Source organism: Penicillium canariense, assembly GCF_028826845.1.
Source record: "Penicillium canariense strain IBT 26290 chromosome Unknown utg000004l_segment0_segment0, whole genome shotgun sequence".
NCBI classification, from domain to species: domain Eukaryota; kingdom Fungi; phylum Ascomycota; class Eurotiomycetes; order Eurotiales; family Aspergillaceae; genus Penicillium; species Penicillium canariense.
Window position 1 is genome coordinate 1760635 of NW_026622731.1, and position 12675 is coordinate 1773309.

General features: G+C 53.3%; 3 protein-coding genes across 3 annotated transcripts; 2 read left to right on the forward strand and 1 right to left on the reverse strand.

Moving 5' to 3' along the window:
* Positions 1-4164: 4164 nt before the first annotated feature.
* Positions 4165-6268, reverse strand: N7482_006970 (phosphoinositide binding protein ATG18; the record flags this gene model as incomplete). The annotated part of the gene is made up of 8 exons (XM_056689095.1): positions 4165-4222; positions 4275-5136; positions 5191-5350; positions 5448-5602; positions 5675-5731; positions 5792-5949; positions 6013-6146; positions 6212-6268. The coding sequence occupies 8 exons, from the start codon at positions 6266-6268 to the stop codon at positions 4165-4167; spliced, it is 1641 nt and encodes a 546-aa protein (XP_056541524.1).
* Positions 6269-7095: 827 nt separating this feature from the next.
* Positions 7096-7786, forward strand: N7482_006971 (uncharacterized protein; the record flags this gene model as incomplete). The annotated part of the gene is made up of 3 exons (XM_056689096.1): positions 7096-7210; positions 7410-7500; positions 7591-7786. The coding sequence occupies 3 exons, from the start codon at positions 7096-7098 to the stop codon at positions 7784-7786; spliced, it is 402 nt and encodes a 133-aa protein (XP_056541525.1).
* A 2137-nt stretch (positions 7787-9923) lies between these two features.
* Positions 9924-12286, forward strand: pps1 (tyrosine/serine/threonine protein phosphatase PPS1; the record flags this gene model as incomplete). The annotated part of the gene is made up of 6 exons (XM_056689097.1): positions 9924-10680; positions 10753-10839; positions 10895-11791; positions 11858-11978; positions 12046-12102; positions 12160-12286. 6 exons carry the CDS (start codon positions 9924-9926, stop codon positions 12284-12286), a joined length of 2046 nt encoding a protein of 681 aa, XP_056541526.1.
* Positions 12287-12675: the final 389 nt, after the last annotated feature.

Sequence of the window (12675 nt, forward strand, 5' to 3'; positions counted from 1 at the left end):
TCAATTTCTTGAATGTGCTGCTGCGACCTATCAACTACACGGAATTCATGGATGGACTGATGCAAAATATCGAAGTCCTTTCTGGACTTTCCTTGATACCTGGCTCTGTCGGAGCTTGCTCGTTGGTATAAGAGAGACGCGTGCTTTATGGTGGTCATCTTAGCCAGAACAGGTTAGCTATATATTCAAAAGATGGAGTTTCAGTAGAAGGCATAGCTTACCCAGCTTTCACCGAGCTTCCACTCGCGCCGGAACTCTTCAAGGTATGCAAGGCAATAGTTCAAATTTGTTTCTGCATGAACACTGCGACCCAAATTCATTTGAGGGAAATGGAAGACATAAAGGTTCATATATGCAGCGGAAAAAGCACAAAACCCAACAAACGGCGTCAGCATTTCTGAGCCACACTCGGACGCTGCATGTAGGATTTTAGCTACATGTTCAGTTGCGCTGAACATCTCAAGTGCACTTTCATCCCACCAGCCAGGAGGCGCCTCTGCCTGGAGCTTAGGATGCTCGACTGGGCCCCTAGGGATGGTCTCTGCCGTGGGCAAAAAGGGGAAATATTCTCGATGAAGCATGAGGGTACTGCACGATACATGATCAGTACACCATAGGGATAGCAAATTCACAGGCATGACCATACCAGAGATAATATATCAGGTTAATGTAAGTGAAGGATTCTCCAAACCCAAGGGTCGTATGTGCCATGACAGAATTTTCCGGGTAGTGAAGCCTGTGATGTTGATTTGCGCGCCATGCCTCCAGGCGGCTCCTGGTATTTGACCAGGGTGATCCAGGTACCCAAGGGCAATTATTAGGCTCACACATACCTGGCGCTCGTCTTCCATCATTGAGAACAAACGTCATCACGTGTGTCCAAATGTCGAACCCTGCCACCAGGACCTCAAATGCTTGCGTAGTATCTAGAAGAGTAGAGTGCCTGTTTGGAGAAGTTTCCAGATTTTGCTCCATGGTGCTTCTCTGCGAGGCTGGATCTGGGCCGAAAGCAAATTCAACAGCGGAAAATGGACGAAGCACTTTGAGGTTCTCCATCTCAGCCAAGGGAAGCATTGGAGGATTGTAAGTTCCAGAGCTGATCATTCTATCCATGATAAAGCATGCCCATAACGTCCGATTTTGAACCACAGTGGAAATGGTGTCCTGGTCTCCAGAGTAATGAGGATCAGCCGAATAGGGGGCGATTTGAAGGCTATTTATTGCTTGCATGATCCGAATTGCAATTCCTGTAGATGGTCAGACTAATAATTATGCCAATTAACCAGGGAAGAAAATTACCACAGTAGATCCATGCCCGATGAAACTCCCGAGAGCCCCATTCAAAGAGCCCCATGACAAGGAGAGCTTGGGCAACTTGAAGTTTCGGAGCTTGAAATGAGCTCTCTGATAACATCTCACGGGCGTAAGATGCATATTGCTCTCTTGGCAACAAAGAATCCAGGTCAGGCAGGCTAGCTTGGGAGAGATGACATTGAGTCACCGATAAAATGGCGGCAAGAAGAGTTTTGCTTTCACTAGGACACGAACTTTGAAATTCTTCCATAAAACCAGGGACATGGAGGATCCCAAGTTCGGGAAATTTGTTCGTAAAAGTGTTCAGTGATTTCAGAACAATACGTGGTGGGAGGCTTGCAAGATGGCTGTCAACTTGGAATTTGCTGTCGTTATACATGAGATCATGGCGTGGAGAAGGATCGGGCACCCCGGAGTATTGTTCTGCGTGGGCCGATCCCACAGGTTCATGTTCATTAATCGGCTGAGGGTTAGATGCTGGAGGCTCTACCCTCTGGGCTCGACGACTGGACCGTTTTAGGATCCTGCTTGGAGGTCTGCTCAGAGTACATTCTGGAATACCGGAAATTTGGCATTTTCGACAAGGCGACTGCCCCGTGTGAACACATTTGATTTTGGATCGCCTGTGAACAAGATCTGATGAGCGGATTTCGCGAATAAGAAAGGGGTATATCTCACCGGCAGAATGCACATGACAGACTCGAGCGCATAACTGTAATCTCTTCAGGGCGGTCTTGACCCTGGTCTGAGCGCTTCTGTCATGCAATCACTGAATACAGAACAAGGCGCGGAAATCATCGGGAATGGGCTTTCCGAGCGATCGAGACGGGCCCGGTGCGTTGCTGAGTCATCAGAGGACAGCACCAGGGCACAGGCTACTTTAGGTAGGGTGTACTTCAAACTATACTACGGGGCATAGACAAGTAGGTACTCGTGGGTAACGGTGGCCGTGACACAACGCGGAATGATATTTTACTCGGTATATCAATGAGGACCCAATAGTTCATGGTTTGAGGGCTCCAACTTACTACCGCAACTGTTTCTTGCGACCAGTGGGTCCATTGATTAGATCGCCTCGGGTTTCGGCTCTGAGCCACCGCATTTTCAAACCCGATTTCAATGCTCTGAAGGGAAGAAAAAGCCGTGTCTTGCACCCACTGGCAATGCAAGCTACAGATAAAAATTAGCATGAGAGAGACCTCCGTTTAGTACATATTTCAAGACTCGTACTTTAGTCATATTACTCGCAGATCTGAAAGGCATCCTCTAGGTAAAGTTGATCACAACCCATTTAGTCAACGAAATATCGGGGAATTAAAACAGCTCTTCATATCCGGGATGACAACCACCTACTCCACCGGCTATGGTTGATAGAGCCGAGAGTGTGGACTTCTTTCTCTCCGATGGGAGAGAAATCATCGATGCCCGTGGAGGCGCGAGGTTGCTCTAATTGAACGAACATGGAAACAAGGAGGTCCATCAAGCCATCATAAACCAGTTACAAAAAGTCTGCTACGTGCATACCCAGTCATACACTACCAAGTCCGCGGAGGACCTGGCAAGTCTCAATCTTCAAGGAAGTCCAGTTTCTCACAGAGTCATGGCTTTCAGTGTAGAGCCTGTGGCTGGGGCTGTTGCAAGATGCGCCACTGCGCCGCCTGGCTATCATGTTGGCGTCTGCGACCTCTGCAATAAAAATGACATTTTGCTCATTATGGACGAATGACGTGTGGCGTCATTCGCACCGGAACCTTCTTTGCCTTTGAACAAGACGATGTGGCAGCTGATATTATGACTATTGCGAATGGGCTCGAGGGAGAATATGTCCCGATCTCTGGGGTTCTTATCCATAGGCGAGTTATCAATGCTTTCAATCATGGGCACACCTATCAAGCCCATCCTACCTCGTGTGCAGCTGCATTGGCTGTTCAGAAGATTGTTCAGAGAGATGGATTGATTGCTAGATGTGCAGCTATGGGGGAGGTCTTGGAATCGATGCTTCGTACTGATCTGCAAAACTGTTAGTCTGTTGGTGATATTCAGGGATGGGGGCTATTTTGGGCCGTCGAACTTCAAGGACGAGAAGACAAAAGACGATTTCGACCCAAGTATCCATTTTGACGTACGTGTTCAGCAAGCTTCATTTGATAAAGGGGTTGCGGAGTATCCTGGGAGGAGGACAGTGGATGGCAAAATGGACCACAATGTGTTGCTTGCACCGCCGCTCATCATACTTGAGGAACAGCTGATGACTGCGTGTAAGGTCATCCGTGAGGCAATTGAGTCTGAGCAAGAATATTCCTTAACCCCATTATCCTATTGGTACTGCATGAAGTAAAAGTTCCATATGCGAAACTGAGGCGTGTCAGTCCTGACTCTGGAATACGGCCACTATACATACGCGCATTGCTAACGCCTGTGGAAAGAGGGTGTAATTAAAGGTCTTATTTCATTTCAAGGCAATGGATATCAGGAACAGGAGGCAACCAGCAGAAAAAAGAAAAAAGAACATAGAAACGCAACCCCACCACAACGAAGTAAAAAGAGATACGAAGCATGATTTCTGATGGCGAACCAGAGGATGGAGCACACGAAGGTTTGAGACGAGGGGAATAGCGGCCGAAAACAAGAGTGACACAAGAGTAAGAGCTATCCATAAATTGACAATGATCCACGAAGAATGGAGATGTAACATGAACGCCCATCCGGAAAACAACGCCTTCGTGAGAGCAGGGTGTTTCCACCTATGATTTGAAACGAAAGCATCACCCCACATGGAACCAATGGCCGATAGTCCGCAGGTTAATGCGTTGTCCTTCAGGAGCATCGGCGAGACGGAGCAGCCGAGCCCTATTCAGACCACGCGGAAACCGCGGGGTGCCCCAATCTATCATTCGAGTCGACAACCCTGCATGCAAATTTAGTACAACTGGACTAAAGCAGAGACTCTCCAGACTTACGAGTATTGCTTTGTGAGGGTCCCCTCCCCACCTTTAGACAAGTCGATATTGAAAACGTAAAAGTTTCCGTCACTGGTGACAACCATCACCTGAGGCGTATTGCTGCTCATAGCAACAACACTCCGAAGCGGCCCGGTGTGACCGTTTCCACCTGCACCCTGATTGGACCGGGGCAGCTTAATCCACGCGAAGTCTCGTGCGGGTTCCCACATCTCACTGACTCCTTTAGGAAGATATCCGCCCACCCTTGCGGCAACTGCGCCACCGACATTTTGAGATGTTCGACGGAGCATACCAATCAATGTACCATTATGCTTTCTAGCTGCTAATTCTGAGCTGCTCTCGCCAAGCTCATTCTCATCCTTTCCAAATAGACTGGGACCGAGGTGAGAGTCCCGACCGACCGGAGAGTGAGCGGAAGAAGCGTCTGAGGAAGGCCCTTGCCGGGTCAACTTGAATAGATGGATGGTCTCGGTAGACGAGGAGACACAGAGAAGGGTGGATGTGGTGTTGAAGGACATGCTATAGATTCGAGAAGGCATCGATCCACGTCGAAACTGGTATAGCTTGTGGCCATCGGGGACAGAGAAAACACGAATAATAGTGCCCTTGTCCGAAGCGGTCGCAAGCAGCGTGCCGTCACTATTGAGGGTGATACAGGCCAACGGAGAACGATGAGCCTCGATAACGTTGATCGCTTCGAGTTTCACGGCGTCGAAGATAAGAACATCGCCGCTTGTGGACGAGACATGTGTCGTGCCTGGCGGAGCATGCGCCGGTGGTTTGACTGTCGCAGGGGCCTTTTGAGGCAGGGGATAGGCCATGTAGCAGTTATCCGAGGAAGGTGCGAGTGCACATATAGCTGGCGGGCATAATGAACAAGTACTCAACAACACCAAATGGGGGGATCACATACCATGCGGGTTCGGTGAGGTATCAATTGTAGACAATAGCCCCATGGTCTGAATGTCGTAAAGGTAGATCTGATCCTCCAGCACGATGACAAGTCGTTTTCGGTTCAACTTCACGGACAGAACCGTGGTCGGGAATGTTAATTCACATATTGTGCTTTGGCGCTATTTAAAGAAAAAGTTCATCAGACCGGCGGATCCTAGACCTGCTTGCACATAGTACTTATGGTGGGTGCCTTGCGGACGCAGGCGCCGGACGAACCTTGGTGTTCGTAATTTGTAATCGTCGCGGGGAGAGGATGAGTGCCACTAAGGAAGTCGAGAAGAGCATCTCAATGACAGCGATGTTTCCTTCTTTTGTCTCATAGCTTTTAGCGAAAGGGTCGGTCGTGAATATGCGGAATCCCTTGGAGGTGGCTGGCTGACGTCAGTAAAGCCGTGAACGCGCGCGCATTCCGCTCGCTGTCAGGGGTAGGGTAGGGAGCTCACCAACAGCCAGGTAGCTGTAGTCCTGGTTGAAGGTCACAAAATTCATCGCCATCTTGGCTGGTAGGCGTTACGTAGTGTCGCGAGGTGGATACAGAAGCCGCCGAGGGTGTACCGGACCCCGCTTGGAAGAAAAAACGACGGAGATGGGGGCTGAGCCAGCTAGGAGTCGGTCACCCGTCACCGATAAGCCCCTATCATCGCCCACAAATTCCAAGTCTGGCGGCAGCGAGGACGCGGGAGAGGATAGGACAATCAGAGATCCTTGGAGGAGGAGCCTTCGTCGTCACAAGCGAGTTCGCCGAGGCGCTTGGGCCACACCTTGATTCTCCACCGCCTACAACTCTCTCTTATCGATTAGTCGCTTGCTTCGCTGCAATGCGCCAACACTACCCAGCACTATGCCCGCGGCCTCACGACCGCCCATGGCGGCTCCATCCAAAGCCTTCAAAGATGGAGATGTGGCCAGGGGAACCTATGTGCAGCATGTATTGTCAGCTTGGCATTGGGCTATCTGACATGGAAAGCTTGCAAACAAACAACAACAGTATCCCATGCAGACGAAGCGCCGGGATAATCTGCTATTCCAGGTCCCATATCTCTCCGGTATTTCGTTCAGAGGCCCCAGTGGCGCTTGCCTAGCACAAATGTGAATTCTAGCTGCGCGTGCACGCTAGCAGGTATATAATATGTCCTGAATCTTAGCTATGGATAGTGAGTTTGTGAGTGGACACATTGTGCTTTGGATGTTACTGAGCTGTCGCCGTACCCTAGGGATGCGTTGCCATTCATTCTGTTGGTGGCGAGAAGAATTCCAGCCCAGTAGGCATAGTGGACTCGTCTACATCAAGCAGAATGCGGCCCGCAACGCGGAAGGGATCACCCAGCGTGCCCGAGGAAGTATAAGTCGGGTCTGACCAGGATCTTATGCCGATTCAAGCTCGGGTTGGCGCGTGCTTTACAAGGACTAGCGGTGGTTTCCGGGATTTTGTCCAGTGCTGTTGGACGCGATGGAAGCAATTTTGAACATTTCTAATCTCAGACTATCTCGCACCGAGACGACGGCTCTCTGCAGGTGGAACAGACTGATCTGACGGGATGGGTGCGAGGGGCCTCGTTGCGAACTTTCAAATACTTGACCAGGTCCAGGGCCACAGTGAACCTAACATCCTGGGGCTTCGTTGCTGAGGACGTATAGTTCCTCGCCAAGTAGTTCGAGGAGACAAAAGAAACCCGGCTGTTGGACACGAAAGAACTATTGAGATTTACAAATATGACGAGGCCATGCCGCCCAATTCTTATCGCTACCATCGGACTTGGCAAGGTTTTCACCGGCCACATCTCCTGCACGGTCGACGTCGATCAGGCGTTCCTGCTAGAGGTGCACTGTGGTTTCCCTCTGGCCTCTTCTGCATCAACGGAGCATGAATATTGTAGCCCAGCGCGGGCCCTGCACCACCCACTGGGCGACGAACTATCTCGGCGAGTACCCTACGATACGGCAGCTACCCGCATCACACGGCGAGGGCAAGACATGCCGTGCGTGAATCCATTGGCTGAAAGAGCTCACCGATGTACCAAATTGTTCATCCACGCCCCTTCAGAGCATATGGACTTGCAATCCAGCAACTTTGTCTGCGCGACTGACGGATTGAGGCCTTCCTCGAGGTTCATGTAGGCGGTCGCTAGTTCATAGACTGATTTCGGTTCACTGGTGGATACGCGTTTGATTTCCAAGTGCATGGTCCTGGTGACGGGGAATGCACAAACGTCGCCGCTGCGGATCTCGAGACCGGCTACCATATGGCTACTTTGTCTGTACGTATCCGGTACGTCGTCCCGCTCCTTCCCCAAAAGAGGGAGAAAGAGAGAGAGCCAGGATGCCATTGCAGACTGAGACCGAGCTGGTCCGTCCCTAGGTGCCGGCAACATCCTCGCCAAGTCCTCGGAGACCGGCGGCTCCTCCTGTACCCGCCCGAGGGGCAGCTCCTACTCAACCCATCCCATCCGAGCGAGATGCTGTACATCCAGCCCGAGGGCCAGCCCGCAGCGTGCTCGACAAGTCGCACAATCGGCGTGGGTGTGATGTTCTCCCAGAATCAGCATGTCTGCTAGGCATCGAAACACGATCGGCTAGGAATCGAAGCAGGATCGGCGTGTGGGTTGTTTGAGGGCCGCCTGACACGGCCCGCTTTTATTTGCGTGGCACCGGCGAGACACGAAATACATGGCCAATGAGTTTGAGTTCGTGGTACTTCGTAACATGGTTGGTTGGAGGGGCCGGATGAGGAGGGGGAGGGGGAAAAGGGGGGGGGGGGGGGAAGATATCCACGGTGGTCTTGGCTGGTCTGGGATCGCCTGGGGTGGGGTTGGGATGGCAAGCGCGACGCGAGGGGGGAGAGCGAACGAAAGTACGTGCGAGAGGATGTACATCCGGACACCCTTGCCACTCATCGTTTGTAGGTGGATCCGTAGTAGTATTCGCGATGGTGGATTCTAATGACAAGGTGGGCTGACAAGCCCCTCCTGCGGTGCCACCTGGGACTGACTGACTTGACTGACTTGACTGCCTTGGGCGTGCTTTGGGCACTGGACGGAGATGCCTTAACGTCGAGTGGTGACTTGGGCTAGACTTGGGCATCTGGCCCCCTGCAGCGAATTCCCCCAGCATAAAGCGCCGCCCTGACATTCTACACGGTCCTCATCCTTGACACTAAATCGGGCGACTCGGACGTTGAAGTTGCCTCCCAGCGCGCCTATCACTCCCCACTTGGCCACTGTGGATCGCAGCGACGATCCGGGGTCAGCCCCAGCCGTGCCCACAACGAATGCTGTAAAGCTCCCAGTTCGTTACCTAGTCGGTTTGTAAAGTGTGACGCAGGAGGATTGGATTCGGGAGATAATCTGATAGGGACCCAGACCATCCCCCGCCGTATCCGGTGAAGCAGAAAAGCAGAGCAAACCTAAAGTTTCGCCGTCCATCCACTGGTCCGGGGGGGGGGGGGGGGGGGGGGGGAACTTGATCCGGCCTTCGAGAGAGCCGTCCTGTCCGCGATGCGTGAAAAGTGGTCCGGGGATGCGGTGCTAGTGACAGCCGTTGCAGGGCTAGTGCAGAGCTAGTCGTGTGCGGGGCCATTTTCCTGTGTTGCATCGCGCCACGAGTCGACCCGGAACGGCCCAACTGGGGGGGAAGAGGAGGGGGGCGAGTGGGGAGGCGTTCTGGATCCCCCAGACGCACAGACTGGGGCCGATGGTCAGGAATCTGGGCCGAGGGGGAGGAGATAGGGACTTGATCGGACAGGGTAGAGGGCGGCACGAAATCTCTGCGTCATCGGAAACGGATGCGGGAGGGCTGATTGGGTTGATTGGATGAGCCGCGGGTCGTCCATGGATGGGAGGGGAAGATAGGACGACAGAGGCGGGAAAGGCATGGACGGTATATTGACGCTCCAGTCCCCCGAGATCCTACCTGGACTGCGCCATTGTCTGGAGGCGCAAGTAGTAGGAGGTAGTTATCGAGCGATCCAGTGATCGAGTTCTCCGAATCTCCCGCGGTGGAGAGGAGTGGGGACTGGAGGAATGGAGCCATGGGCGGGGCCGGGGAAAAACGATGACGACGGGGACCAGTGATGATGATGAGAGAGGACGTCCCGTTGGGGGAATCGTGTGCTACTCAGTGGTAGGTGATAGGCTCTAGGATGGTGGGAGATGGAGGAGCAGGGCGCACGCTGGAGCGATACGGTTCTGTCTTTGTACTGGCCTCCCAGACAGACGGAGTACACAATCCATAATCCGCCATCTGCAATCCTTGGCCAACATCTCCGCTATCTATCTCCTCGCCCAACCCGCCGTCATCTTCTCTGCTCCATTATCTGCTATCTACCCTGCTGGCCCATTCCTGCCCCCCTTGCTGCTGGCCGGTCCCTATCTCTAGCGTCGTATGACATTGTAACTACCTCCCCCCCCCTCTTCACTGTCGCTTCCCCCGCCCCCCTCTCGACTTTCTTTTCCACATACCTCTCCTGAGTACGAACCCAACCATCCCAGTGCACTCTCCCCAATACCTTCCTTACCAATCCCGCAGAGCAACCCCCTCTTAGCGATCGTCCGATCATCCCCTCACTACACCCGCCCCAAAGGATGTGATCCTCCCGATCGTCGGCTGCCGATAATACACCAAGACCAAGACCCAGACCCAAGACCCTCCCCACTTGGCGATCGTCCAAACTGCACCGGTCAGCCGATTCCCACCATGGCGACTGTCGTCGTCCAGCAGCAACATGCGCTGCAGCACTCGACCCCGCCGCCCTCGCCCATCCCGCCGGCGCGCTTGGTCAACCGCCGAGGCAGCCCAATCCCGAACAAACACCTGCCCATCTGCCCACCGGGGCCGTCGCCATCGGAACCCGCCTCCCACGATTCGCTAGGGGTTCGAACGGCCAACGATCAGACTTCCTCGCTCCTGTACCCACCAGATGGCTTGGTGCGCCTCTCGGGCCCGCCGTCGCCAACGGTATATGCACTGGATGCCGAGACATTGGCCGCCGCACTGAACCACCAGGCCGCTCAGCCCATGCCAGACCCATCGCAGATGTTCCCATGGCTGCATGGGCTGCACCCGGACAACCACTTACAGCTGGGCTTCTTCTCCAGTCGGAAGCGGTCGCTGCGTCGCCCCCCTAAATGCTGGCGCGGCATCACGGTCGTCAAGCTCGGCGGCGATCTTACCAGGGCACGCGTGAAGGGGGCCGTGTGCGCCCATGAGGTGATAACTCCGTCGGCGCGCTTCTTGATTTCCGACCCGCCGGAGGGCTTCTCGGTCCGGAACTTCCAGATCCAGACCGCCAAATTGGCGGCCCTGTCGGATATTATTGTCTACGCCGAAGATGGTGCCAGTCGATCCCAAATGCTTGCTCTGGCAGAGGACTTTGCAACCGCCCAGCAGGCCTGGCGACTGAAGAATGACCCCACCCAGGAGCGACCCGCATACAACACCTTTGTTCTCACCAGTTAGTTGGCTACCTCCGCTTCCTCCGGAGTCTCCGGAGCAGGCAAGAATCGTTCGGCTGATATCTCGATAGCTAGCTTTGCCGAATTGGAGAAGAAATGCCCCAACATAGTGGCCATCGATTCCAAGGGCCAAGTCACAGGACAAGTGATGGACTTTGGTAAATATCCCTTCTCAAAGGATCAATTGTGCGGACCGCGCTGACCCTGTGCCAGTCCTATGGGAACGGGTAGAAATGTGCAGCATGTCCCGGGCATCGGAAATTTCGGCCAATGTCTTCCTCGGGCCCACCCCAGACTATATCCTGAGACCAGACGCATGTCAGCTCCCAAAACAAGAGGTCTATGATCTTTTGATCGAAGCTAGCGATCTGGCCAGCATCCCTGGACCCCGTTTCTTGGGTATGATTGACAAGCAGCTTGAAGATGGCACTCAGCGCATGGAGTTCCCCTCATCCGGCTCCATTGTTCTCCCCTCGGGCAATACCCGCGAGGTGGAAGATATCGTCAACACGATCCGTTGGATCTATTATCTGGCGAACCCAGACCAGCCAGCCGAGGGGGCCGATCATGAAGGCGATGTCGCCATGACCCATGCCAGAAAGAAGCCGCGTCGAGTTTTTATCCACTGTGCAGATGGGTACACCGAGAGCTCGCTGCTGGCTGTTGCGTATTACATGTTTGCCGAGGGTGTCCCTGCGCCGGAAGCCTGGCTCCAGCTGCACTGTAACAAGAAGCGCAACTTCTTTACTTACCCCACGGACGTCGCCTTCCTGAGTCACATCCAACCGCGTCTGTTGCAAGAAAGTCCTGCGAGGCGATCCGCCCACACATCCTGCAATTGGGATCCTGACTGGTTCTTGAAGATGGACGGGTCCCTACCCAGCCGCATTTTGCCGTATCTGTATTTGGGGAACCTCAACCACGCGAACAACCCGGAGCTGCTGTGGGAGGTCGGGATCCGGCGTGTTTTGAGCATTGGCGAGCCTGTCCACTGGACTGAAGAGGAGCGCTCGAAGTGGGGCCATGAGAATTTGGTGTTTATCGACAATGTGCAAGATAACGGCATCGACCCGTTGTCGCAGGAGATTGATCGGTGTTTGGAGTTCATCGGTAAGTTGGAAACGCGGTGAACCTGATCCGGGTTTTGGTTGGTGTTGTTTATTGACTCTGCTGCAGGAAAAGGAAAGAGCGATGGAACTGCGACCTTAGTACACTGTCGTGTGGGCGTTTCCAGATCCGCCAGTGTCTGTATCGCCGAGGTGATGTCCTCACAGGGCTTGTCTTTTCCTCGCGCTTAGTACGTTCCGGTGGACCCCTCCGACTCTCTTTCATATCGAGTTTCGCCTAACCTGGATTCCACACAGTTGCTTTGTCCGAGCTAGACGCTTGAATGTGATCATCCAACCTCATCTGCGCTTTGTGTAAGGCCCCTCCCCTATACCCCGATCGTCCGAACTCTCGCTGACCTTATCCCGAAGCTATGAACTTCTGCAGTGGGAAGGGTTCCAAAAGCACAAACGGAACGCCTCCATACCGCGCGAGTTAGAATGGGCAACCGTCTCGCGCGAGATCGCGCTTCTCAATAAGCCCTACTCAAGAACCTAGTCACTGCGCGACACTAATACCCCCGGAGTCTTGCATACGTGGTGCTCGGCTCTGACTGGAAATGCCTGGTATCAATGCTCTTTATCTGGTGTTTTCTTTTTGTCTTCTTCTTGCACTCGCCTTGCGCATGGCCCGGGTTTATCCCCCTCCTCTTTATACTTCCTTGCAGGCTATGCAGGACTTTTCTTTGTTATGTTGAACGATTTGACGCACGACTTTCTACGACCGAGGGATGATTTTCAGACTTAGTTTTCACAGTCGAGTACTTGGCGTTTTGCGGATTATACGGAATGGGATAATAGGAACGTTTCAACAACCCATGTGGGCGATGCGATGCGATGCGATTCTACGATTTTATTGTCTACTTTTTTTCTCCATGGCGTTTTCCA